The 21871-nt window shown below is 68.1% G+C and overlaps 11 protein-coding genes across 11 annotated transcripts; 5 read left to right on the top strand and 6 right to left on the bottom strand.

Moving 5' to 3' along the window:
- The first annotated feature begins 488 nt into the window (after positions 1–488).
- RHOBADRAFT_37509 (uncharacterized protein) lies at positions 489–1661 on the top strand. The gene is made up of 4 exons (XM_018413439.1): positions 489–651; positions 722–877; positions 948–1294; positions 1363–1661. Exons 1-4 carry the CDS (start codon positions 512–514, stop codon positions 1503–1505), a joined length of 786 nt encoding a protein of 261 aa, XP_018270527.1. The 5' UTR covers positions 489–511; the 3' UTR covers positions 1506–1661.
- A 40-nt stretch (positions 1662–1701) lies between these two features.
- Positions 1702–2851, bottom strand: RHOBADRAFT_65279 (uncharacterized protein). The gene is made up of 6 exons (XM_018418672.1): positions 2834–2851; positions 2755–2769; positions 2606–2658; positions 2236–2487; positions 2023–2158; positions 1702–1954 (listed from the first exon to the last, which is right to left on the bottom strand). Exons 1-6 carry the CDS (start codon positions 2834–2836, stop codon positions 1928–1930), a joined length of 486 nt encoding a protein of 161 aa, XP_018270526.1. The 5' UTR covers positions 2837–2851; the 3' UTR covers positions 1702–1927.
- Positions 2852–2936: 85 nt separating this feature from the next.
- On the top strand, positions 2937–4750 carry RHOBADRAFT_54291 (uncharacterized protein; the record flags this gene model as incomplete). The annotated part of the gene is made up of 5 exons (XM_018417236.1): positions 2937–3049; positions 3119–3272; positions 3356–3403; positions 3482–4486; positions 4575–4750. The coding sequence occupies 5 exons, from the start codon at positions 2937–2939 to the stop codon at positions 4710–4712; spliced, it is 1458 nt and encodes a 485-aa protein (XP_018270525.1). The 3' UTR covers positions 4713–4750.
- Positions 4751–5584: 834 nt separating this feature from the next.
- RHOBADRAFT_65275 (uncharacterized protein) lies at positions 5585–6992 on the top strand. The gene is made up of 9 exons (XM_018418671.1): positions 5585–5608; positions 5679–5693; positions 5787–5823; positions 5943–5977; positions 6094–6102; positions 6370–6463; positions 6548–6573; positions 6708–6792; positions 6890–6992. Coding segments are annotated over exons 1-9 (327 nt in total). The 5' UTR covers positions 5585–5607; the 3' UTR covers positions 6915–6992.
- Positions 6993–8036: 1044 nt separating this feature from the next.
- Positions 8037–10952, bottom strand: RHOBADRAFT_37503 (uncharacterized protein; the record flags this gene model as incomplete). Its single annotated transcript, XM_018413438.1, has 7 exons — positions 8037–8155; positions 8301–8396; positions 8586–8768; positions 8877–9498; positions 9574–9696; positions 9816–10337; positions 10467–10952. 7 exons carry the CDS (start codon positions 10950–10952, stop codon positions 8037–8039), a joined length of 2151 nt encoding a protein of 716 aa, XP_018270523.1.
- A 233-nt stretch (positions 10953–11185) lies between these two features.
- RHOBADRAFT_44962 (uncharacterized protein) lies at positions 11186–13044 on the top strand (the record flags this gene model as incomplete). The annotated part of the gene is made up of 3 exons (XM_018414520.1): positions 11186–12237; positions 12388–12607; positions 12883–13044. The coding sequence occupies 3 exons, from the start codon at positions 11186–11188 to the stop codon at positions 13042–13044; spliced, it is 1434 nt and encodes a 477-aa protein (XP_018270522.1).
- Positions 13045–13204: 160 nt separating this feature from the next.
- On the bottom strand, positions 13205–14888 carry RHOBADRAFT_54288 (uncharacterized protein; the record flags this gene model as incomplete). Its single annotated transcript, XM_018417235.1, has 4 exons — positions 13205–14018; positions 14164–14439; positions 14558–14736; positions 14825–14888. The coding sequence occupies 4 exons, from the start codon at positions 14886–14888 to the stop codon at positions 13344–13346; spliced, it is 1194 nt and encodes a 397-aa protein (XP_018270521.1). The 3' UTR covers positions 13205–13343.
- A 336-nt stretch (positions 14889–15224) lies between these two features.
- On the bottom strand, positions 15225–16942 carry RHOBADRAFT_54287 (uncharacterized protein). Its single transcript, XM_018417234.1, has 6 exons — positions 16864–16942; positions 16515–16797; positions 16078–16454; positions 15633–15976; positions 15457–15511; positions 15225–15379 (listed from the first exon to the last, which is right to left on the bottom strand). Exons 1-6 carry the CDS (start codon positions 16907–16909, stop codon positions 15342–15344), a joined length of 1143 nt encoding a protein of 380 aa, XP_018270520.1. The 5' UTR covers positions 16910–16942; the 3' UTR covers positions 15225–15341.
- A 295-nt stretch (positions 16943–17237) lies between these two features.
- Positions 17238–18890, top strand: RHOBADRAFT_44959 (uncharacterized protein; the record flags this gene model as incomplete). The annotated part of the gene is made up of 4 exons (XM_018414519.1): positions 17238–17348; positions 17423–17741; positions 17816–18284; positions 18326–18890. 4 exons carry the CDS (start codon positions 17238–17240, stop codon positions 18888–18890), a joined length of 1464 nt encoding a protein of 487 aa, XP_018270519.1.
- A 168-nt stretch (positions 18891–19058) lies between these two features.
- Positions 19059–19871, bottom strand: RHOBADRAFT_54286 (uncharacterized protein; the record flags this gene model as incomplete). Its single annotated transcript, XM_018417233.1, has 4 exons — positions 19059–19420; positions 19532–19574; positions 19647–19683; positions 19770–19871. The coding sequence occupies 4 exons, from the start codon at positions 19869–19871 to the stop codon at positions 19078–19080; spliced, it is 525 nt and encodes a 174-aa protein (XP_018270518.1). The 3' UTR covers positions 19059–19077.
- A 191-nt stretch (positions 19872–20062) lies between these two features.
- Positions 20063–21854, bottom strand: RHOBADRAFT_54285 (uncharacterized protein). The gene is made up of 5 exons (XM_018417232.1): positions 21765–21854; positions 21238–21646; positions 20984–21108; positions 20687–20896; positions 20063–20604 (listed from the first exon to the last, which is right to left on the bottom strand). The coding sequence occupies exons 1-5, from the start codon at positions 21826–21828 to the stop codon at positions 20120–20122; spliced, it is 1293 nt and encodes a 430-aa protein (XP_018270517.1). The 5' UTR covers positions 21829–21854; the 3' UTR covers positions 20063–20119.
- Positions 21855–21871: the final 17 nt, after the last annotated feature.

The following is a 21871-nucleotide window of genomic DNA, read 5'->3' as shown; positions in this document are numbered from 1 at the left end:
AGCTGTTGGCTAGCTCAGGGACACGCGCAGCAGTGAGACTCGAGAGTGCCAGCCACCTCGAGCGAGAGAGAGAGGAGGCGGGTCGAGGCGGTGCAGCAGCAGCTCGAGGGGAGGGGCGACGAGCTGGAGCGGTTCCACAGCGAGCGGGTGCCTGTTGCTCTGAGCTCGTGTGCTTCGAGTGGACCAAGGTCAAGACGGAACTGGCGGTGCCGATTTGCTGAGCGGGCGCGAGGCGGGGCCCGCGGAGAAGGCGCGGCCGCCTCGGAGTCGACTGAGTCCACCCTCGCTCGGGCTCACCAAGCACGCCCATACCATGGTCGACTCGCTCCAGCCGCCGCTTGACTCTGCCGCTGCCGCCCCGACCTCGCCCCAGCCCAAGACCGTCTCGTTCGACGAGGTGCCCGCTCCCCCCTCTGCCTCGTCGTCGTCCTCGACCGCACCGGGCCCATCAACCTCGCACGCTCGCCCAGCCAACAAGCGCCGCCGCTCGTCTCTCAAGCAAGGCATCGTCATGCCCTACGTCCCGCCAAAGGAGCTCTACTCGCACCGCGACCCGCTCCTCCGCCGCCTCCGTCTCCGCGACTCGTACGCCAAGCCCGTCGACCTCAACCGCGAGTTCAAGGACGCAAAGGTCGTCCTCTTCTTCTTCGGGTGCGTTCCTTCCCTCGCTTCTCCCTTGTCGAAGCGACCCGGACCTGACCCACACGGCTCTCCGTCGCAGCGCAACTTGGAGGAACAGCTCGCGCGAGCCGTTCGACCTCGTCGGGTCGTTTGCGCGGCGGCACCCTCACCAGCTCAAGGTCGTCTACGTCTCGGTCGACCAGACCGAGCAGGCGTACGAGGCCAACACGCGCAACAAGCCCTGGCTCGCCATGGAGTGTGTCCCGCTCTCCCTCTCCCTCTCCTCGTCGAGCCCTCGCACTGACCTCTCGCCCCGTCGCCACCAGGTGGAACGACGGCTCGACCATGTCGACGCCCGATGAAGCGCCCGACTCGCCCGCGTCTCCCGAAGCGTCGACCCCGCTCGAGCCGTACCTGCTCGCCGGCGACCCGGACCTCGAAGAGGTCGTGCACGAGACGGACCCCGAGGGCTCGCTGTACCTGCGCCCGTTCTCGCGCGTGTACCTCGCCGACAAGTGGACCGTGCTCGGCGTGCCCAACGTCGTCGTGTACCACGTCGAGAGCCAGAAGGTCCTCACGTACCACGCCCGGTTCGACCTCCTCAAGGAGGGCAAGGCCGACTCGACGTGGGACAAGTGGAGCAAGGGCGAGAAGGTCGAGTTTGGCGTCACCGGTGCGTCCCACCTCTCTCTCTCTCTCGCTCTCGGGGCGCAAACTGACCTCGACTACGAGCGCGCGCAGACTTCCTCCACGCCCTGCGGTGGTCGATCGGCCTCGCCGTCGTCGCGTCTGGGTACGCCGTCGCCGTCCGGACAGGCTACATCGACGACGTCATCGGCCACGCGAGCTCAAAGCTCACGCAAAACTTCCTCGCCAACCGGTAGCGCCTCACCTCGCTCGCACCCCCTCCTTCTCTCTCTCTCTCTCTCTCCCTCCTCGTCGCCGTGTTGTGCCATAGACGTGCCCCTATCTCCCTCTTTACTCAGTAGTCGGCTAGAGCTCCTCGAGCGACCCTGCAACGCTTCGTCGTTCTCCCTCTCTCTCTCGCGCCTCTCGAGACTCTCGTGCGCCGGGAACGTGCACGGACGAAAGGGAGAGTCGCACTGCGAGATCGTCGTCTCGACGACGAGAGGAGGAGGGGGACTACACGGCCAAGCGGGCAGAAGGGGAGGGAGGGAAGGAGAGGGAGGTGCGGCTGCAACGGAGGGAGCGGGGTGCACAGACGGTGGAGGGATAACGACATGGGCGACGGCGTGAGGGGGAAACTGCAGGAGAGGGAGAGCGTGGAGAGAGACCCAGAGCTGCTCTAGATGTCCTCCATCGCGCGCGCGAGCTGTGGGCGGACGAGACGAGGGTCAGTCCTCGGCGTACGAGAGCGAGGAGGAAAGGAGGGCGACGCACCTCGTCGAGCTCGGCCTTGCTCTTGTTGTACTTGTCGACGGCGTCCTCGTACTTCTTCTCCCACTGGTCCCGCTCCTGCTCGACACGCGTGATCTGGCGCTCAAAGTGCTCGGCCTTGACGTCCGTCTGGCGCAGCCTGCGGGGTGCGGGCATTGGCGCAGGGTCAGCACATCTGCTGACAGCATCGAGGCGAGAGAGAGAGAGAGGACGCACTTGTCGGTGACCTCCTTGAGCTGCTTCTCGGACCGGTCGAGCTCGCTCTCGAGGAGGTCGACCTTGCGGGTGAGGGCCTCGCTCGCCGAGCGGTGCGTCTCCTCGTCCTCCTTTGCGCCCTTGTGCTCGGTGAGCTTGGCCTCGAGCGAGTCGACGTCGGCCTCGAGCGTCTGGTTCTTGTGCTGCAGCGACGCGATCTCCTGCTCCTTCTGGAGCACGTCGAGCTCGAGCTTCTTGACCTTGTCCTCGGCACTGTGTGTGACCCAGGGTGGCGAGGGTTCAGCTGGCGAGGTTGCGAGAGAGGGGTTTGGTGACGCGACTCGGGCTCGCGTTGGACGAGCGTGGGAAGGGGAGGGGGAGGGGAGCTCACGTCTCTGCGCGGGCGATGGCGGCGTCGGCCTCGGCGCGGAGGGAAGTAAGGCGCTGCAGGCAAGGTGGCAACACGGCCCAGGGTCAGCGCGTCGAGGAACAAGGGGCGGAGAGAGGGGCGAGCGGGGAGGAGGACGAGGGCGGGCTCACCTCGCGGATCTTGTCCTGCACAGGGTGGGACGGGTAGGTCAGTCGGTGCGCCTGATCAGGAGACGCGTGCAGCACGCACCATGGTTGCTGCTAGTCGAGGGCGAGAGGGTGTGGGGAGGGGGAGCGAGGGCGACTCGCCTCGTCGTCGTCGTCCGCTCACGACAACCTTCGCTCGGCTCGCCATGAACCAGGACGCCTTCCGACAGCTGCTCGCCACTCCAGGCGCAGCGGCGAGCTCATCCACGGCAAAGCCCCGAGCCTGGGGCGCTCCCCCTCCCAAGCCCAAAGCCTCATCGTGAGTCGCCTCTCTTCCACCCTCTACACCCCCTTTGGGGACCTGTACTGACGCACGTTGTCTCCACAGTGGACCAGTGGGCAAGGCGACCGACTTTGCGCCGCGCAAGAAGGCGGCGCGTAAGCCGAAGAAGGGGCCCGACGGCGAGCTGTACCGCGATCGGGCCAAGGAGCGCCGACTCGGCAAGGAGGGTGACTTTGCGCAGGCAGAGAAGATGCTCGAGGTGCGCACCTCTCTCTCTCTTGACGGGCGGGCGACGCTGGACGACCTCGAGCCGACCACTGACCTGCTCTCGACCGCGCGCAGGACCTCAAATCTCGCGAGACGTACAGCGAGGAGCAGCTGCAGTACCTCGTACGTCCCTCTCTCTCTCTCCCGTGTCCGTCTTCATGTGCCGGCGGCCGACCCGCTGACCCTCTGCCACGCACGCAGGGCGGCGACGCGCACCACTCGGTCCTCGTCAAAGGTCTCGACCACGCCCTCCTCGCGCGCAAGAAGCACGAGGCCGCGCTCGAGGCCGACGCCGAGCTCGACGACGTCGAGGACGCGCTCGACGAGGCGTTTGACGCGCAGCCGGCCGCGCCGTCGCTGCCGGCGACGGGCGAGGCGCGAGGAGGGTCGTCGGGCGCCCCCGCGGGCAAGGGCAAGAGCCGCAACGAGCTCCTCGCCGAGCTCAAGGCGATGCGCGGCGGCGCAGAAGGCGGTGCGGCAGTGGTGGACGAGGCGGGCAAGGGCCAGCCCGGTCGGTTCAAGCCCATCGGCGCCGACCGCAAGGGCAAGGGCAAGGAGGGTGCGGCGGGCCCGGGCGCAGGGTGGAAGAGCGTCGGCGGGGCAGGAGGTGACGCAGGCGGCGAGAAGAAGCGGCGCAAGAAGAAGAAGGTGGCGCCCGGCGGCGACGACTCGGCGGCGACGGCGTCTGCGGCACCACCAGGGCCGGCCGTCCCTCCTCCACCTCCCCCTCAACCCGCCGCTCCGCCTCCGCCACCTCTCGACGACTTTGACGACGACGCCGACATCTTTGGCGACGTCGGCGAGTACGGCGGGCTCGGCGACGACTCGGACTCGGACGACGAGGCCGGCGCCGCACCTCGACTTCCTCCACCCGCACCGCCCGTCGCCGCCGCCGGCACCGCCGCATCTACAAGCGCCAAGCGCAAGTACTTTGACGACGACGACGCCGACGACCTCGACCTGTCGACCGCGCCAAGCGCCGTCGCCGACCTCGCGGCCAAGCAGGCGGCCGCCGACGCGGCCGCCGCACTCGCCGGCGACGAGGGCGGCGCGAGCGACGGCGACGGCGAGGGCGCGCACAGCGGTGACGACGAGTCGCTGCGCAAGCCGACGAGGCTGCAGGGCCTGTCGAGCTCCAAGGGCCCGAGCGCGCGCGACTTGCTCGAGATGGACAAGGAGGCCGAGGCTGAGGACAAGCGCAAGGCGGTGCGTCTCCCCTCTCTCTCTCTCTGTTTTTCTCCTGCGCAATCTGGGCGCTCGGACTGACCCTCTCGATCGGTCGCGCGCCCTGCAGAAAAAGGCCAAGCGGCGCGAGAAGGCCGACGAGCGCGAGCGCACCATGACGGACGCCGACCGCTCGAATCGCGACTTTCAGGAGATGGATGCCTACCTGAAGAGAAAGGCCGGCGGCGGCAAGGACAAGGACGAGTAGCGCGCGCGCGCGAGCTGTTATCGAGTTCGGTTCGCCGTCCGGATCTGGCTCGAGGCGGGTGAGCGAGGACGTCGAAAGAGAGCGCGCAACCGCCGAGAGACGTAGAGCAGGTCGACTCGAGCTCTGCAGAGCGTCGGTCCGCGTGCAGCGACGCCGAGATACGAGAGGAGAGCGAGACCCGCGAGGAGCCGCCACTGGCTCTCTCTCGCCGAGGGTATCTGGCGCGACGGCGAGGTGCCGCGAGGGCAAGCTCGAGCACTGCGTCAAACCGCACTACTTGCGGTGCAGGAGGACCGGCGCGGCGCCGTCGAGCCTTTGCGAGCGAGCAGGAAGAGCTTGGCAGGAGAACGCACGGACCTGCAGACGCTGGTCTGCGTCGGCGGCTGACGCCCCAGGGTCGTCGTCGTAAAGCACGACGCAGTTGCGTCTCGCGAGCCGCAGCGCTCAAGCTAGAGACGTCGCCCACGACGAGCGAAAGTCGTCGAGCGAGCTGGAGGGGAACGAGCGCGACGAGCGCCATCGGTGCGTCGACGACCGGTCCGGCGAGCACGAGAGGTGCAGGAGCACGTCGAGGAGAGCAGGCGTGCCACACGATGCGTGTGCGAGCCTGAGCACGGTTGTCGCGAGTGAGCGGATGGAGCCGGAGCGGCGGTGCAGGGGTCGAGAGATCGGGCGCAGCGGGTGCGGCGAGAGCGTGCGGCGAGGCAGTTTGAGAGCAAGGGATGTCGACCGTGCAGCAAAGGCGCGTTCGGGACGAGTGCAGCGCGAGGGAGACGAGGACAAGCAGTCGGAGCGACACGGATTGGTCGACGCGCGACCGAGCGGCCGAACCTCGTCCTCGTCGCCCTCTTCTCTCTTTCGTCCTCCCACCCCCCCACCTACCTCACTAGACAACAGTGCGTCGTGCGCCACAGCTCCCACGCACCTTTTGCGGCCCGACTTACCGTTCCACTCCCTCGCGCGCAGTGCCTTACGCTGCCGGTTCGTCGCCTCGCACCTTGCTCGCCTCGACCCTCGTCGATCTCGGCCACGCGGCGTCGTACTGACCTCGCCGCCCCCTCGCCACCCTCACAGGTGACGCTGCCAAGGGCGCCAACCTCTTCAAGACCCGGTACGTCGCCCTCCTCGCCCGCGCCACCTCCCCTTCCGGCGACCGACCTTCGCCCATCCTCGCGCCTCTCTCGAGTTCAGAGACCTGACGGCGCCCCACCTTGCCCTTGTCCCTTACAGCTGCGCCCAGTGCCACACCGTCGAGGCTGGTGGTGGTGCGTCCCCTCTCTCCCCTCTCGCGAGCGTGCGGCGGCTCGTTCGCCGAGCCGCACGCGTCGCCAGTGACGACGTCCAAAAAGCTGACCTCGCCTTTCGATCCACGTCCTCGCAGCCAACAAGGGTCAGTCTGCTCTCTGTGCATCGTGCGGCGCGGCGGGAGTGCGTCGATCGCGCGGCGAGGTGGCGAGTCGGGCGGCGGCGGCGGTGCGGGCGGCAACGTCTCGTCGAAGCGGGCTGCGGCCGCTCTGGGTCTTGCGCGCTCCTGAGCAGGCGTGCAGGGTTGCGCAGAGCAGCTGTCGAGCGCCGGCGGAGCCGGCGTAGCTCGCGGCGGCGGCACCTCATCACCTTCCCTCCCTCATCTCGGCTGACCCTCATCTCCCTCCTGCAGTCGGCCCCAACCTCCACGGCGTTTTCGGCCGCCAGTCGGGCTCGGTCGAGTCGTTCTCGTACACCGAGGCCAACAAGAAGGCCGCCGTCCACTGGTGCGTCGCCGTCGTCCTCCCCGCCCTCCCACGGCCCTGAGGGGCCTTCTAGCGCCCGGGAGCTGACCCAGTTCGCCTTTACAGGGACACGGAGACGATGTTCGATTACCGTCAGCCCTTTATCATCATTTTCGGTACCAGGAGCTCGAACTGACGTCGCCCTCGTCGCCTTTCCGCCCCTCCGTTCCCGTTTCTCCATCTCGCCACCCTCTCGCCGCCCTCCTTCCTCCCTTACCTCATGCAGTCGAGAACCCGAAGAAGTACATCCCGGGCACCAAGATGGCGTTCGCCGGCCTCAAGAAGCCCAAGGACCGCAACGACCTCATCACGTGCGTCGCGACCTTCTCAACTCGACGACGTCCCATCCCGGCGCTCGTCCCGCCCTCAGTTCCTCGTCCTGACCCTCTCCTCTCCCCCCTTGCGCAGCTGGCTCAAGGATGCCACCAAGTAAGGAGCCGACGCGGCCGCCTGCTGTTGTATTTTCGGAGGCGATCAACCCTAGACGCAACGTTACTCGCACTTCCCTCCCATCCTTTGCCTTCTCCTCGAGGCTTCTACTAGTCGCGAGAGAGAGCGAGAAAGAGACAGTGAGAAGGAGCACGAGAGAGAAGAGTGTGAGCGACGAGGCAAGCACGAGAGCCCACCGCTTGAATGACAATGCGCGCGCTCTGCCAGCTGCTACGGGGTTGAGAGTGTGCTTCCCACTGTCAGTGTCGACGGCCGTGCGGCGTCGAGCTACGAGCAAAGCCGCCGCGAGAGAGCTTGCGAGCGAGACGATCACGACGCACGTTCCCTCTCGAGCTCGAAGCTGCGCAGGCCACGCAGGGCAGGCCACCGGCCGGCTCTCGCTCGTGGCAGGGCTCCCATGGGGCTGATGTGCTTGCAGTCCAAGCCATCCAGGTGCACGGGCGAGGGAGAGCCGAGTCTCGAAGTCGACGTCGAGGAGAGCGCGCTCGAACTGATGAAGCTTTCTCGCCGTGGCGCTCACTTCTTCCGAGCTGCGCTCGCGTGCGTTGCGCTCAGAGTCCTCTGCTTCGTGCTTCGCAGACGCGAGCTCGCCGCCGGCGACGTGGATCGTTCCTCTTCCTGCGCACCTCTCTACCAGAACATGGCGCCGCTCCTTTCTCTCTGCGCTGTCAACGTGCGAGGACAAAACCCGGTCCCTGTTCGCGCGATTCGACGCTCGCGAAGTACATTCGGCGATGGGAGGAGTTCACGGGCAGGACGAGCGGTGGCCGACGAGTGGGTCCAAGAGTTCTCCCTTCTCGCGCTTTCGCCGTCCTTTCTGTTCCTCGTCCCTTTCCATGCTCGACCCCTGTCGCACCTGTAGCACTCCCTGCATTGACGAGCTCGTGCCTCGCGCCGAGTCTCGGCCCGAGAGTAGCTCTCTGGACGTCTCTCGAGGAGGAGGAAGTGCGACTTGAGAAGGCGTTGCACGAGAGGCTGAGGGTATCCACGTCCGCAACGAGAGAGAGGGGGGTATCCAACGACGAGAGCAGGATGCGAGAGGGACAGTGCCCACGAAAGGGAGAGGAAGAGAGAGAGAGAGAGGGTCCGAGCGCGACTCGCTCGCTCACCTGCCCGAGAACGACCCAGCGCCGCCGTCGAACGCGCCCTGCTGCTGCGCCCTCAAAGCCGCCGTGCACGTTTTGCGCATCTGCTCCCACTCGCCTTCGCGGGGCGTGACGACGTCTGCGTGGGCGAGGACAAGGACGAGGGGAAAAGGAGAGGAGGGGGGCAGGGCAGAGGCGGGTCAATTCGGCCAGCTTCTCGAACCCAGGCGTCGCCGTCGAGGACGACGAAGAGAGGGAGAGACAAAGGAGACACGACGACGCACCCTGCGCGAGCTCGTACACGTACACGCTCCCGTCGGCGCTCCCGACCGCCGCCCTTCTTCCCTCCCTCGAGCGGTCCCACGCGAGCTTGTTGAGCCCTCGCCGCGGCGACGACGACGACGATGAGGCGGCACCGTTCGAGGTGGCGGTGGACGAGCGAGGGTCGCCGCCGACGAGGGTGCGGAGGAGAGGGACCTGCGGGCGAGGGAGAGAGGGACGAGGCGGCAAGGAGGAGGAGGCGAGGAACGGCGAGGGGGACGAGCAGGTCAGTAAGTCGCTCGAGGTACGAGGCAAGAGAAAGAGACAGAGAGCCGGACGCACCTCGGTGTCGACGTTGAGGTTCCACACGTCGAACCTGCCGGCGCCGTCGACGCTGCCAAACATGGCCGGGTGGCGCGGGTGCCACCTGACGTCGTACACGTAGTCGTCGGCCTCCTCGAACGACAGGAGCGGCGCGAACCCGCCCGATGCTGCCGCCGATGCCGACGAGGACGAGCCGCCGTGCTTGGACCCGCCGGACGACGACGATGCGCCTTTGGCCGCCGCCGCCGAGGTCCTCGACGCGCCGCCTGCCCCACCCGAGGACGACGACGACGACGATGCTGCGGCTGCGGCACCGTGGCTGCCGCCGACGCGCCACAGCTTGACGGTCCAGTCGACGCCGCTCGTGAGGAACAGGTCGCTCAGGTCGACCGTGCCCTCGACCGGGTGGAAATCGATGCCGGTGACGGGTCCAGCGTGGCCGCGGTACGCCTCGCCGGGCACGATGCCGGCTTTGGCGCCGGCGCGGTCGTACCGGTGCGCCGGGTACACGGTGCCCTCCTCGGTGCCGGCAAAGAGGGTCGTGGTCGCGTCGGCGTTGCGCGGGAGCCCGAGCGCCGTGACGCTCACCTCGTCCGTCTTGTTGTGCTGCGGGTGCACGAGCTCGAGCGTCTCGTTCGGGCGCGCGAGCATGTCGAGCGCCCACGCGCACACGGTGCCGTCGGTCGACGCGCTGACGAGCGAGTGCGCGTTCGGGGTCCCGACGAGCTCGAGCGAGTAGACCGGGTGCGTGTGCCCGCCCGACGACGACAGCGGCGTCTTGAGGACCGGGAACGAGTGCCGCGAGCGCGTGTCCCACAGGAGGATCTGGCCCGAGTAGGTGCCGCCGACGACCAGGTTCGGGTGGAACGGCGAGAACGAGACCGACAGGATGTCCGACTGCGTGCGCTCACACAGACGTCGTCAGTCTCGTGTCGCAAAGGAGAGAGAGAGAAAAGAGGGAGGGGGACGCACCTGGGCGTGGAAGACAAACTCTGGCCGCTCGAGGAGGTGCAGGTTCCACACGGCGGCGATGCCGTCGGGCTCGTTGACCGCCATCGGGTTCTTGTTGTACGACGCGACGAACAGCTCGGGAAACTGGTGGTGGGAGGGCCAGGCTCGGTCAGTGCGCCGTTCACGAGGGGAGGGGACCGTGCGCCGCGCTCGAGGTGGGCGAGACGGCGCCGAGAGAGAGAGAGAGAGAGCGAGAAACGCACCTTGTGGCTCCAGTCGAGGCCCGTGACGCTCCTCCCTCTGCCCCACGTCTCGTCCTTCCACCTCCCGACCAACCTGCACCTCGACCTCCTCCCGCCCTCGTCCCCCTCGCCGTCGTCCTCGCCTCCCGCGCCCGGCGCCCCACCGCCGCCGACCGAGTAGTCGCGCAGGTAGTCGTACGAGTCGCTCAAGGCCCTCTGGACGACCTTTGTCGAGCTGTCGACAAACTCGGCAAACGCGGGCGACGACAGGACGGACGCGAGCTGCCGAGGGGCGAGGCCCGCCGCGCGCTCGAGCTCGAGGGCCCGGGCGGCAAGGGCGCGCTCGGACGCGATGGCGGCGTCGAGCGCGGCGCGCTCGGCTTCGAGCTCGGCGACGATGCGCGCGCGCAGCGTGTCGGCCGTCTCGCTCGTGACGGCCGTCGTCGCCGTCCCGGTCGAGGTGGACGCCTCGGTCGAGGTCGTCGAGGCGTGCGGCAAGAGTTCGGACGAGGTCTGGATGCCCTTGTCGTACACGACCTTGGGCTTGGGCGGGAGCGAGTAGACCTCGATCGAGGACGACGAGAGGGTCGGGGCGGCCGAGCTGTGGGAGCGGCGGCGATTGTCAGTCCCTCGTGTCGAGTGGAACGAGAGGGAGAGAGAGAGAGAGTGGACGTACGGGTCGGTCGCGGATGGGGCAGGCCAGGCCTGGTCGGCGTCGACGTGCTCGACAGCGGCCGCCGAAAGAGGTGCGACGGGCGACTCGACGGCCGCGCGCCCGCCGGGCTCGTCGTCGTCGCCGTCGGCCTCTCCCGCCGCACTGCTCGCCGCTCGAGACGCGGTGGACGAGCCGAGGGCGGTTGCAGAGGCCGAGTCGGGCGCGAGGAGGGCCGAGGTGCGGTCGCGGGCGACGCCGACGGTGCGCAGGAGCGAGTCGATCTCGTCGGCCCTGGACGAGCTGGTGGCGCTGCCCTTTGTCGGTCGTGCGAGTGGGGTCGGCTCGGTGGACGAGGGTGGGTCGGGAGGGAGGCCCGAGGCGGCGGCGAGGGAGGCGGCGGCGGCGGCGGCACGCGCCTGGTTCTCGCGGTCCTCGCGGGCCTGCTTGAGCTGGGCGAGGCGAGCGCGCTTCTCCTGGATTTCTGCGCGTCGACGCTCAGACATGGCCGTTGAGCGATGAGGGACGACGAGGATGGGGACGAGGTGGGGGCGTCGAGGGTCGTGGGCGAGGGTTGCGCGCGGGCAGGCTAGTCGAGTGAAGCTGTTCGAGTAGGTCCAGAGGACAGGCTCGCAGCTTGAGCAGGTGCGAGGAGCGAGAGCTGATCAGCGACTCGCTCCCTCTCCTCCTCTTGCTCGTCGAACCGCCTGTCACCCACACAGCGAGCCCGAGCGAGACCATGGCCGCCGTACAGCAGCCACCAGCACCCACACCGGCACCGGCACCGCCCCGCATCAACGCGACCAGGCCCGAGAACCTCGGACCTTCGACCAAGCGCATCTCAAAGGCCCAGCTCCTGCTCGAGTACCAGCAGCTCCTGCCCCTCGAGCCTGCCCACAACCGCCGCATCCTCGACCTCGTCGTCCCCTCGTTCCTCGCCCGCACCCGCACCCCGCTCGCCGCACCTCGCGTCGACGCCGTGTGGGACACGCTCCTCCAAGCCGTCGCCGTCCCCGACGACAAGCACATGACCAGGCTCTGGCGCCAGGGCTTCTTCGGCAAGGGCTTCCTCTCGCGCTCCGAGCCATCGTGGCGCCGCCGCGTCGACAACCGCATCGCCGACTACCACGGCCGCTCCGACAAGCGCCTCACCCCGGAAGAGGTCACCGCACTGCGCCGCATCGAGCGCAAGGGCACCAAACTCGCAAAGAAGCTCGAGCGCGACCACGACCGCCTCGTCGCCGCCTCGACCGCCACCGACCGCGTCGTCCTCGACCAGGCCCAGGTCGACGTCCAGGCCAACGCCAAGGGCAAGGGCAAGGGCAAGGAGGTCGTCGACGTGCCCGTCGACATCGAGGCCGACGCCGACGAGCAGGACCCGCCCCCGCCAGCGTGGCACCTCGACGCCGAGCACTCGCAGCTCCAGCCCGAGGAGGCCTTCTTCCTCGTCTTTGCGCTCGACGCCCTCAGCCTCACCGTCTCGGACCCGTTCGCCCCCGACGCCGCCACGGCCGTCGACCGGCCGCCCAAACCCCTCTCGATCCTGGCCGCCTTCCGCCTCTTCCTCGAGGCCGCGTGCCCGTCCCTCGTCCCCCTCCCCCTCCCCCTCTCGCCCACCCAGAGCACCCCGCCCTACGACCCTCGCCTCGCGCGCCTCGACTCGCCGTTCCTCGTCAGCTACGCCGCGTACCACCACTTTCGCTCGATGGGCTGGGTCGTCCGCTCGGGTGTCAAGTTCTGCGTCGACTGGGTCTTGTACGGCCAAGGTGGACCGGTCGGGGGCCATGCCGAGTGCGTCCTACTCTCTCTTTGTCTCTCTCTCGGCTGGACGAGGCGTCGTCCGCTGACTCTGCGCCTCCTCCCCTCCTCCTCGTCCTCCACGTCCCCTCTCTCCCTCGCCTCCCCTCGCCTCTTCCCCCTTCTCGCCTAACACCCACGCAGGTTCGCCGTCCTCGTCCTCCCAACTTACGTCGACCCAGCCGACGCCGCGTCCAACCCGTTCCGGTCCCACTCGGCGGCGCTCGCCGTCGACCGCGCCGGGGCTTCCTCGTCGGGCGGGGGCGCGACGGGCGACGACGAGCACCGCCAGGGCGAGGGCGAGCGCAAGAACTCGTGGAGGTGGTTCCACACGGTGAACCGGGTGTGCAGCGGGGTCAAAAAGGTGCGTCTCGGGAGCGCCTTGCTCTTTCTCTCTCTCTCCCTCCCTTCCTCCCTCTTCCTTCCTCGCTCTCTTTCCCCTTTCTCCCTCCCGCCCTGGCCCTCTCGCTCGCCTTTCTCTCCCTCTCTCTCTCTCTCGCGACACGAACCACCGGGCGATCGACCTGACGTCCTTCTTCATCCCCCTCCCCTCCCGCCCCCTCTCTGCCCCTCGCCCACTCCTCGCCTCTCTCCTCCTCCTCCCCATCCCTCTCCCTCTCCCTCCCACGCAAAAAACAGACCCTCGTCCTCGCGCACGTCGTCATCCCGCCTCTCTCGTCCCTCCCCGCACACGCCGCCGACCCGCACTGGGTCGCAAAGCACCCGGCCCAGGCCCTCGCGCGCCTCGAGGTCCGCGAGGTCGTCGTCAGGAGGTTCTTGGCCGGCAGGATGCGCGATTGAGCTCGGGCTCGGCGGTGCGGCGCGGCGCGGTGTGCGACGACGAGGGCGAGGGCGAGGGCGAGGGCGAGGGGCAGGTTGTTGCAGAGACGTGCGGGCGAGGAGGGTGACGAGCAACGTGGAGCTGTTCTCTCGCCGCCTTGCGTTCTGCCTGCGAGACATAGAGAGAGTGTACGTCCTGTGTGCAAGTGCGGATGCTCTACGATAGTCCTCAAGCCTCGAGTCGATTAGAGAGGCCCGTCCTCCCTTCCTCCACGCCGCTCTCTCCCTCCCTATCGCTCATCCTCGCCCGCAAACGCTCCTCACCTCGTCGCCTCGCCGCTCATGCGCCCGAGAATCTTGCTGAACGGGTTCGCGCTCGCGCCCCCTTCCTCCTCGACCGCCCTCGGCGTCGTCGCCGCCGCCGATCCGCTCCCGCTCCCGCCGCCACCACCGCCACCACCGCTCACCATGACGCCGCCGCTCACCGAGCGCACCATGCCCGTGCCCTTTGCGAACGCGGGCGACGCCGGCGGGTCCTCCCTCGCCGCGCGCCGCTGCTGCGCCGCGAGGTCCTCTCCCGCGCCCGCTCCCGCCGAGCCCGGCGCCGCCGCCGCCGCCGAGCCGCGCAAGAGCGCCTCGGCCGTGTCGGCCTCGTCCTCCCACAGCGAGTCGGCGAGGGTCGCTCGCGTGTCGGCATCGCCGTCGAGGCTGTCGCGCCCGCCGACGCCCGCCGCCGAGCTCGCGAGCGACGCGCCGCGCAGGTGCGTGTAGCGCGCGCCGCCGGTCGACGAGTCGCGCGTGTGGCGCGAGCCTCCGCCGGGGTTGAACCGGCGGCGGTTGCGCGACGAGGGCGAGCCACCGCCGCTGCCGCCGCCCGACGTTGACGAGGTGAACTTGGACGAGGGGACCGTGTTGTGCGACGAGTGCGGGAGCGACGAGTAGGTGCCGCGGCGCAGGTGGAGCGCGAACGAGTACAGGACGAGGATGAAGTAGATCTGCGGGCGGTCGGCGAGAAGGTGAGGACGATGTCGCTGAGAGAAGCGAGCATGCAGAGGAAAGAGCCCAAGGCGGAAAAGGGAGAGAGAGGAGGCGGAAAGAGGTGGAATGGGCAGAGAGATTAAAAAAGAGAGAGAGGCGCACCTTGAGAAGCCAGCCGATGAGGAGCACGGCGCCGCTGAACCCCCTCTCGCTCGTCCACACGCCCATGGCCGCCTGCGTCCTCTCCGTCTCGTCCATCTCGACGCCCGACTGGCTCCCGCCCATCATGGCTTTCTGCGCGTCACTGTTGGCGACGCGCCGCCCGTCGTGCGGCACAAAGAGGTACCACACGACCGCAAAGAAGGTCGTGTAGACGGTCCCGACGAGGTGGTCGGCCGCGAAGCCGTGCGCGTACAGGAGCGTCTTGGGGCCGTTCTCCTGCGGTGTGTGTCACGGTGTGTCAGTCTCGCACTCGACTTCGCCCAGGACGAGCACCTGCGCCGCAACGCAAGCCTCGTCCAGGGGTTTCGAGAGTCGAGAACCGAGCCCGACGCACCTCGCTGATCTTCTGCAGGCCCCAGATGAAGCCGACCAAGCTCGCGATCGAGTAGGCGTACATGGTGAGCTGGCCGAGGGGCTGGCTCAGGGCGGCGCCGCCCGACAGGAGGACGGCGAGGATGCCGTACGCGCCGGCGACCTTGTTGAGCAGGGCAAAGAGCGAGATGAGGGTCGCGCCTGTGGGTGCGAGAGAGCGAGTCAATAAGGCTGGTACGTAGTGCACGGGCGCTGGGTGCGAGGCGAGCGAGGGAGAGAGGGGGCTCACCGAGCTTGAGGTCCATGCCGAGGAACGAGTCGAGGAGGGGCTGCGCCCGCAAGCGGATGGCCATGATGCAAGCTGGGTGGACGGGTGCACTGGATGCGGGCGTGCGCGCTGTGCTGAGTGGGTCTGAGGTCGAGGATCGAGGTGGGGACGACGACGAGGCTGATGAGGATGAGGCGGACGACGCGACGGCTCTGGCGGTCGAGAGCGCGGGTGGTGCTGCCAAGGGAGGCGCTGGGTGCTCAGTGGCGTGCCTGCTCGTGCGACCTGGCGGGAGGAAGCGAGTGGCTGGCGAGGGGACCTTCCTGCTCCCCCTCCGCCTCGGCAACGGCGACGCCGACGACGACGGTCGCCTCGCCATCTCTTTGTAAAGCTCCTCTCGCTCGGCAGGAGCTACGACGACACTGAGAAAAAAGTACTGCACGAGCCCATGTACTGAAGCAAGCCTCACAAAGCATCTATGGCCGCCCACTCTCTCGTCACCTCGACAAACCGCGATCCCGCCCGGACCGCCACCGCGCTACACGCTCGCCTTGCCCTTGAAGATGATCTCCTTGACTGCGCGACCAACGACGAGGAGTGTCAGAGTCAAGGGAACTGGTGAGGGCGAGGAAGGAGGCGAGAAGAGGACGCACTCAGCTCAATCGAGAACTCGCCCGTGCCGATCTCATTATGGGCGCCCTTGACCGCCTGCGCGACAGAGTCAGTCGGTTCTCCCGTGTCGAGCGTCTGATGAGGGCGGGAGAATGGCGAACGAGAGAGGGAGAGAGAGGGGGGACGAGGCAGGGAAAGAGGGAAACGAGCGACGCACCTCGGCCCAGACGACCTCTCCCAGCCCCTCACCGCGCTCAAAGCGGCTCACGACGCCCCACCCGCCAACCCTGCGCTCCCTGACCACGTGTCTCCTCGCCTCGTGCGCCGCCTCGTCCGAGTCGGCCGCGTGCGGTGCGACGAGCGGGCCGAGGAGCTGGTCGGCGAGCCGGCGCGTGTGCGCGAGCGGGATGACGGGGTCGTTGTGCGCGTGGAGGATCAGGATCGGGCATGTGATGCTGTGGATGACGGCGTGCGTGTCGAAGCGCGTCTTGAGGAGGGCGAGGAGCGAGTCGAGGACGCGGGGGAAGTGGCGCAGGGGCGAGAGGATCGGGATGAGGTTGCCTGCGGGGAGTCGGCGAGTCAGTAAGGGGCTCGAGGGTCCTCAAGGCGACGGAAACGAGGGCTCGGGGAGAGAAAGAGAGAGGGAGAGAGACGGGACGCACCAAGGCGGTACGTCTCGAGGAGGGTCGGGATCGACGAGAACGGCGCCACGAGCACGAGCGCCCTCGGTGCGACGCCCTCGTCGGCGAGCCTCGCGACGAGGCCCGCGCTGACGCCGGTCCCAAGGCTCTGGCCCATGACGGCGACTTGGGCCGGCGCGACGCCCTTGTCGACGACGAGCCAGTCCCACGCCCGGCGCGCATCGGTGAGGAGACCCTCCTCGCTCGGCGGTGGCGTGCGCGACGAGTCGGCGAACCCTCGATAGTCGACGATCAAGAACGAGGCATCCATGTCGCTCATGTGGCGCGCGACGCGGACGCGGTTGCCGGCGGCGCGAGTGCCCGCATTGCCGTGGAAGTAGAGGACGGTCGTCAATTTGCTGCATGTCGAGAGACGAGTCAGTGCACGTACGAGACCGAGGACAAGGAGCGAGACGCACTGGAGCGCCTGGTCGAAGACGTGGTCCGGCAGCGGGCCGTCCTCGGGCACGCCGTACGTCGCGATCGCGTCCTCGTACAGGTTGCGGGGCAGGACCTGCCACGCGCCGAGTCGAGCGCCGTCGTGGGTCGTGAGGTTGAAGGGGCGGACCTTGGCCGGCGCGAAGCCGACGAGTTCAGGGCGCGCAAAGTCGGTGCCGTGCGGGAAGCGGAGGCCGTGAAGGTAGATGAGGCTGTTCTGGACGGGCTCGTAGGTGAGCGAGGCGAGGAAGGCGAGGTAGGCGACTGCAGGCAGGGGGGAGGTGAGCGGACGAGGATGAGCGTGCGAGGAGGAGGGGAAGAGGGGCGGACCGAGGGTAGACGTGACGATGAGACGGGCTCGACTGAGGAGGCTCATGGTAACGCGCTACGTTCTTGAGGGCTGCAGAGCTGTGCCGGGGCGAGGAGAGCCCAAGTTGAGAGAGCTTGGAGGCGATGACGGGTCTCGACGAAGACAATGGCGGGTGGAAGCGAGGCAGGCTCAGGCGGGCTCAGAGAGCTTATCAAAGGCACTGATGCACTCGGCTCAGCTGTACGAGCTCGAGGCGGTGAGGGAGGGAGCCGAGAGCCCGAGGTGGCAGCGGCGACTGTCGACCTCTCTCTCTCGCTGTCACCCTGCTCGCCCTGGCTGCGCAGCGAACAGCTTCACTGGACCTCGGCAACCGCCTGCGAGTGCCGCGCGCACCATGTCGACCCGCCCTCGCCCTGCTCCCTCGGCACCGCCTCGTCTCTCGACCATGTCGCTCTCCGAGCCCGTCAAGCCGCTCAAGGTCAAGCGCACGAAGCAGCCAAAGTCGGTGGGCACTCTGTCTCTCTGCACGCGTCGCCCGCAACCCACGACAGAGTTGACCTGCTCGCCCTCCTCCCGCAGAACCGCCTCGTCCGCCTTCCTCCCTCGATCCTGCGCCGCATCTTTGCCGACATCGGCGAAGCCGACGCTGGCACCCTCCTCCTGTGTCGCGTCCTGTACGACTACTTCCTCCACGCCGTCTACACCATGATCTCGCTCGACACGCCCAACCAGGTCAAGGCCTTCGTCCGCACGTTGCGGCACCACCCCGAGCTCGCACAGCTCGTCACGACGGTGACGTTCACCCACGCGGTACACTACACGGAACCGCAGCCTGACGAGCGAGACTGCGACGCCGCCGGTCCTGGACTCGGCTCGGGACAGCTGGATTGGCTTCCAGGTGCGCCCGCTCCTCTCTCTCTCTCTACACTCTCCCCCCCCCTGCGCGTTCTGACTCTTTGCGTTCGCTCGCAGCCGGAGGTTCCGGCGAGGACGACATCACGATCGGCACCGGACTGTTCAGCGACCTGGTCCTCCGCATGCCCAACCTCGTCATCCTCGTCGTCAACGGCGCCAAGCTCGCCTCGGCGCTTGTCGCGCCACACCTCGTCGCCGACCCGCACTATCCTCGCTTCACCCACATGCTCGTCACCGTCCACGACGGCGACGACATCCTGCCCAGTTTCGGGCGCAACGTCAGTCGACTCGCCCACCTGCGTGTCCTCGCCCTTCACGGCTTCGACCGGCACATGCCCGTCACGACGCTCAACCTCGGCACTACCCACCTGCCTCCTCGAAGCCTGCGCCTCGAGAGCTTCGACCTCACCAACTGCACGCACGTGCGCCCCGACCTCCGGCACCTCTTCCAGGCCCTCGCGCCCGGCCTCACCTCGTTCAGCCTGTCGACGTCGTGGGCCTACCCGGCCATGCTTGACGACCTCGAGTCCTCCCACCGACCGTCAGCAACATGTCGCTCGCCTGCAGCCTGTACAAGTGCGGCACGCCCGACGACGTCAAGGCCATGAAGGGCTTCTCGGACGTGTTCGCCTACGCGGCCAGCATGCGCGAGCAGGCGCCGAGCGTGTTCCCTCGCCCGCTCACTTCGCCCCTGTCGTTCCCGACCTCCCTCGCGACGCTCAAGCTCCAGGGCAACACCGTCGTTGACAAGACGTTTGACCTCCTCGCCGACCTGCCCAACCTGCGCTCGCTCCACCTCGGCGCCCACACCGAGTTCCGCACGCCCGACCTCACCTCGTTCCTCCACTCGAGCCGCACCATCCAGACGCTCGGCCTCGACGTGTGCGCGTGCGCGCCTGTTCCGAGCACGGCCGTCATGCGCCGCTCGCGCCCGACCGCGGCCAAGGTCAAAGCGTCGTCGTCGCCGGCGCCAAGGCCGGTCTGGCGCGACGACTTCCGCGAGGAGGACGCGCAGGTCGTCGTGCGGGAGTGCGGCGGGCGAGGGATCGCAGTCGAGGGCTCGGTCGTGTGTGCGACGAGGAGTGCGGGCTCGGCTCGGGCGCACGAGTGTCGCGGGTGGTGCACGGCGTAGAGCCTCTCTCTTTGTCTCTCTCTCTTTGCAACCGAGCTTTGCCCAGCCTCTTGGCCTGGACGAGGACGAGCAAGAGAGAAGCTTGCCGGCGAGAGTGCGAGTCGCCTCGCGCTCGTTCCTCCCGCGTCAAGCTTCCTTCTCTCGCCTCTCATTTCGCGCACGGTAGCTCAGTGCACGCAGTACTGCATCATGTCGCAGCAGCAGCTCCCACCGCCCTATCGACGCCGTTCATCGCCCCGTTCGCGCCCCCTGCGCCCTCGGCCGCACCGCCTATCCTGGCCAACGCCTGCCCGCCCTCGCCCTGCCCCTCCCGCACCCTCTCCCTGTCCCTCTCCCTCCAGCCCGCCCAATGCGCAATCTGCGCGCCCGCCAGGTCTTGCGCGAGCAGGCCGTCCTCCTTGAGCGCGCGGCGGAACGACTCGCCCGGTGTGCCGGGCGCCGTGAGGAGGGCGAGGTGGTGCAGGGACTGAGGGTACTGGAGGAAGCGGGCGTAGGAGGGCTGGCGGAAGTAGAGGAGGTAGGTGAGGTAGCTGTCGGGGCGGAGCAGCGAGGGTGAGGGCGAGCGCGAGGCGGGCGGAGGGGCAGGGGAGAGAGGGTCAGCGAGTCGCGCTTGTAGAGAGAGGTGAGAGGGTCGTGCGCACTTGAGGAAGGGCTCAGAGTCGAGCAGGCCTTGCTGCGCGAGTGCTGCGGGCGTACAGAGAGGTCAGTCTCCTCATCAGTTCCGAGTCGAAGGGGGAGAACACGAGAGGGACTCACACTGGAGGTAGAACGGATTGGCTAGGCACTGAACGAACTGCAGAGGCAAAGGACACACTCGCAGCGTCAGACCAGGCCGTGGTAGTGTCGCTCCTCCTCGTCGGTGCGGGCGACTCGACGCACCTCGAGCTCCGTCTCGAACCGGATCCGGTTCGCTTCGCGTTGATGCGGCGTCGGCGCAGATGTAGATGCGGCCGGTACAGGTGAAGGTGCGACCGAAGCCATGAGAGGGAGCGAGTTGCGAAGAAGCGAGAGCTCGAAGTGGGGAGGAGGAGGACAAGGGCAAGCCTCTCGTGCGCCGCTCACGAGAGAAAGAAACGACTAATGGCAAGAAGTAGACACAACGACGACACAGGCAAGAAACGAGAGGCGAGGACAAAAGGTACAGACGAGTAAAGAGGGAGAGAGGGAAAGGATGGTGGGTATCGTCGCGCGTGCTCCTCGTCGTCCTCCACTCGTTCCGGCAAAGCCTGCTACCTGCCGCCACGTCCACCTCCTCCACCGGCACCGGGAGGCGCCGCCGCCGCCGGACCACCGGGCGGGCCCGTCCACCGCTCGGCCCGCTCGAGCATCTTGCACGTCAAGACGAGCATGCCGCGCGTCTTGGTGCCCAACAGGCCCCTGCGCTCGAGCTGCCCCTCCTTGATCCCTCCTCCCGCTGCTCCCGCCGCTCCCGCCGCGCCCGACCCGCCCCTCCTGCGCTCCTTGTCGCGCCCACGCTCGCGCTCGCGACCCTGCGTCGCAGCGCCGAGGCCCCTCGGCGGCGGTGCCGGCGCGGGGAGCTCGTCGCGCATGGCGCGGTCGAGAACCATGGGGATCTCGAGCGTGACGCGCGTGAGGGCGAGGGTGAGGCGCAGGCGGCCGTACACGTCAAAGTAGCCGAGCGACCGCAGGGCCGACTGGATCTCGTACAGGCGGATGAGCTCAAACTTGATGAGGCGCAGGTAGCGTTGGCCGGCTGCGTGAAGGCGCGAGAGGGCCGGTCAGAGCTGACCGTCGGTCGCGAGTCGAGGAAGGACGAGGGCGAGAGGGGGACGCACAGAGGAGGACCTCGCGGACCCGCCGAAACGCGCCCTCGACGCTGTCGACCGTCTCCTCGCCCAAGTTGAGGCTCGGGTTTCCCTCGTTGAGCGCCGTGGCAAAGACGCGAATCATCTCGAAGTCGCCGTTGAGAAACTCGTTGACGACGTTGCGCAGCACGCCGTTGAGCGTCTCGTCGGCCAGGCCCTCGGACGTAGCGCTCGGCGATCCTGCACACAAAGAGAACTCCATGAGCGACGCTGTCTGGACCCCGACGGCCACGAACCGCTCGCGAAAGAGAACGACGAGGGGCGCACCTGGGTCATAGCCTCGGCCGCCGCCCAGGTCGTACATGCGGCGCGAGCTCGGCTTGGAGAGCGTCTCGTAGGCGTACGACAGGCGCTGAAAGGCGGTCGTCGCTGGAGGGTAGAACGGGAGCTTGCTGTCGTCGGGGAGGAGACGGTCAGGAGGCGTACTGCGGCGTCGCCTAAATTCGAGGCAGCCGTGAGAGGGTCACGCGGACTCTCTCGCGGTAGATGGTGCAGATGAAATCGGGAGAAAGGCCACGCACTCGGGATGAATGACCCGGCTCCTCGCGAGGAACGCCCTCCTGATCTCCTCCGTCTTGGCCCGCCTGGCGACGCCGAGGATTGCGTACAGCTCGTCCTCGCAGTTGACCTCGTCGACGAGGTCCTCGGCCTCGCCGCGCGGCGGACGCTCGACCTCGTCCGTCTCGGGGATGGCGCGGCTCGAGGAGGAGGAGGAGGATGACGACGAGGCGGTGCCATTGAGGTACGGGTGCGCGGCCGAGGGGAGGCGGCTCTGCGAGGGCGAGCGGCGGACGGAAAGGCGGCGAGAGGCGGCGGAAGAGGGCGAGCTGGGCGAGGTCGAGGAGGTGGAACGGGAGGGAGACGAGGCGCCGGTCGAGCGAGGAGGGGCGGACGAGGTCGACGCGTCGCTGCGGAAGACGTAGGCCGATGCTGTGGGCGTGCAGTGTCAGTCCCCTCGGTCGCCTGCAAGACATCTCCTCGGCCCCACGCCCCCGTGCGAGGGCGGGACGAGGATCGGGAGGCACGAGGGGAGAACGAGGGAGCGCACCTGCAGAGAAGGCGTACGAGCCTGCCGTGGTCGCGACGCCCTGCGCGTAGCCCAGCAGGACCATCCTACACTGCCCTCCGCCCTTGCCGCTGGTCCTTGCGCGAGTG

The sequence above is a fragment of the Rhodotorula graminis genome, assembly GCF_001329695.1.
Source record: "Rhodotorula graminis WP1 unplaced genomic scaffold RHOBAscaffold_8, whole genome shotgun sequence".
NCBI lineage: Eukaryota > Fungi > Basidiomycota > Microbotryomycetes > Sporidiobolales > Sporidiobolaceae > Rhodotorula > Rhodotorula graminis.
The sequence above is the reverse complement of the archived record's forward strand: the minus strand, read 5'-3'. Positions and strand labels throughout refer to the sequence as shown.

Excerpts from the sequence above, each read along its gene's own strand:
- RHOBADRAFT_37509 (XM_018413439.1), top strand. The coding sequence starts at position 512 with ATGCCCTACGTCCCGCCAAAGGAGCTCTACTCGCACCGCGACCCGCTC. Across the intron at positions 652-721 it reads GTCGTCCTCTTCTTCTTCGG|CGCAACTTGGAGGAACAGCT; the intron begins GTGCGTTCCTTC and ends TCTCCGTCGCAG. Across the intron at positions 878-947 it reads AAGCCCTGGCTCGCCATGGA|GTGGAACGACGGCTCGACCA; the intron begins GTGTGTCCCGCT and ends CGTCGCCACCAG.
- RHOBADRAFT_65279 (XM_018418672.1), bottom strand. Across the intron at positions 2,488-2,605 it reads GCCATCGCCCGCGCAGAGAC|TGCCGAGGACAAGGTCAAGA; the intron begins GTGAGCTCCCCT and ends GGTCACACACAG. Across the intron at positions 2,159-2,235 it reads CTCAAGGAGGTCACCGACAA|GCTGCGCCAGACGGACGTCA; the intron begins GTGCGTCCTCTC and ends CGCACCCCGCAG.
- RHOBADRAFT_65275 (XM_018418671.1), top strand. Across the intron at positions 5,824-5,942 it reads GCCAACCTCTTCAAGACCCG|CTGCGCCCAGTGCCACACCG; the intron begins GTACGTCGCCCT and ends TGTCCCTTACAG. Across the intron at positions 6,793-6,889 it reads GACCGCAACGACCTCATCAC|CTGGCTCAAGGATGCCACCA; the intron begins GTGCGTCGCGAC and ends CCCCTTGCGCAG.
- RHOBADRAFT_54287 (XM_018417234.1), bottom strand. The coding sequence starts at position 16,909 with ATGAGCCTCCTCAGTCGAGCCCGTCTCATCGTCACGTCTACCCTCG. Across the intron at positions 16,798-16,863 it reads CATCGTCACGTCTACCCTCG|TCGCCTACCTCGCCTTCCTC; the intron begins GTCCGCCCCTCT and ends CCCTGCCTGCAG. Across the intron at positions 16,455-16,514 it reads GTCTTCGACCAGGCGCTCCA|CAAATTGACGACCGTCCTCT; the intron begins GTGCGTCTCGCT and ends CTCGACATGCAG.
- RHOBADRAFT_54285 (XM_018417232.1), bottom strand. The coding sequence starts at position 21,828 with ATGGTCCTGCTGGGCTACGCGCAGGGCGTCGCGACCACGGCAGGCTCG. Across the intron at positions 20,897-20,983 it reads CGGCCGAGGCTATGACCCAG|GATCGCCGAGCGCTACGTCC; the intron begins GTGCGCCCCTCG and ends CTTTGTGTGCAG. Across the intron at positions 20,605-20,686 it reads GGTCCGCGAGGTCCTCCTCT|CCGGCCAACGCTACCTGCGC; the intron begins GTGCGTCCCCCT and ends GCCTTCACGCAG.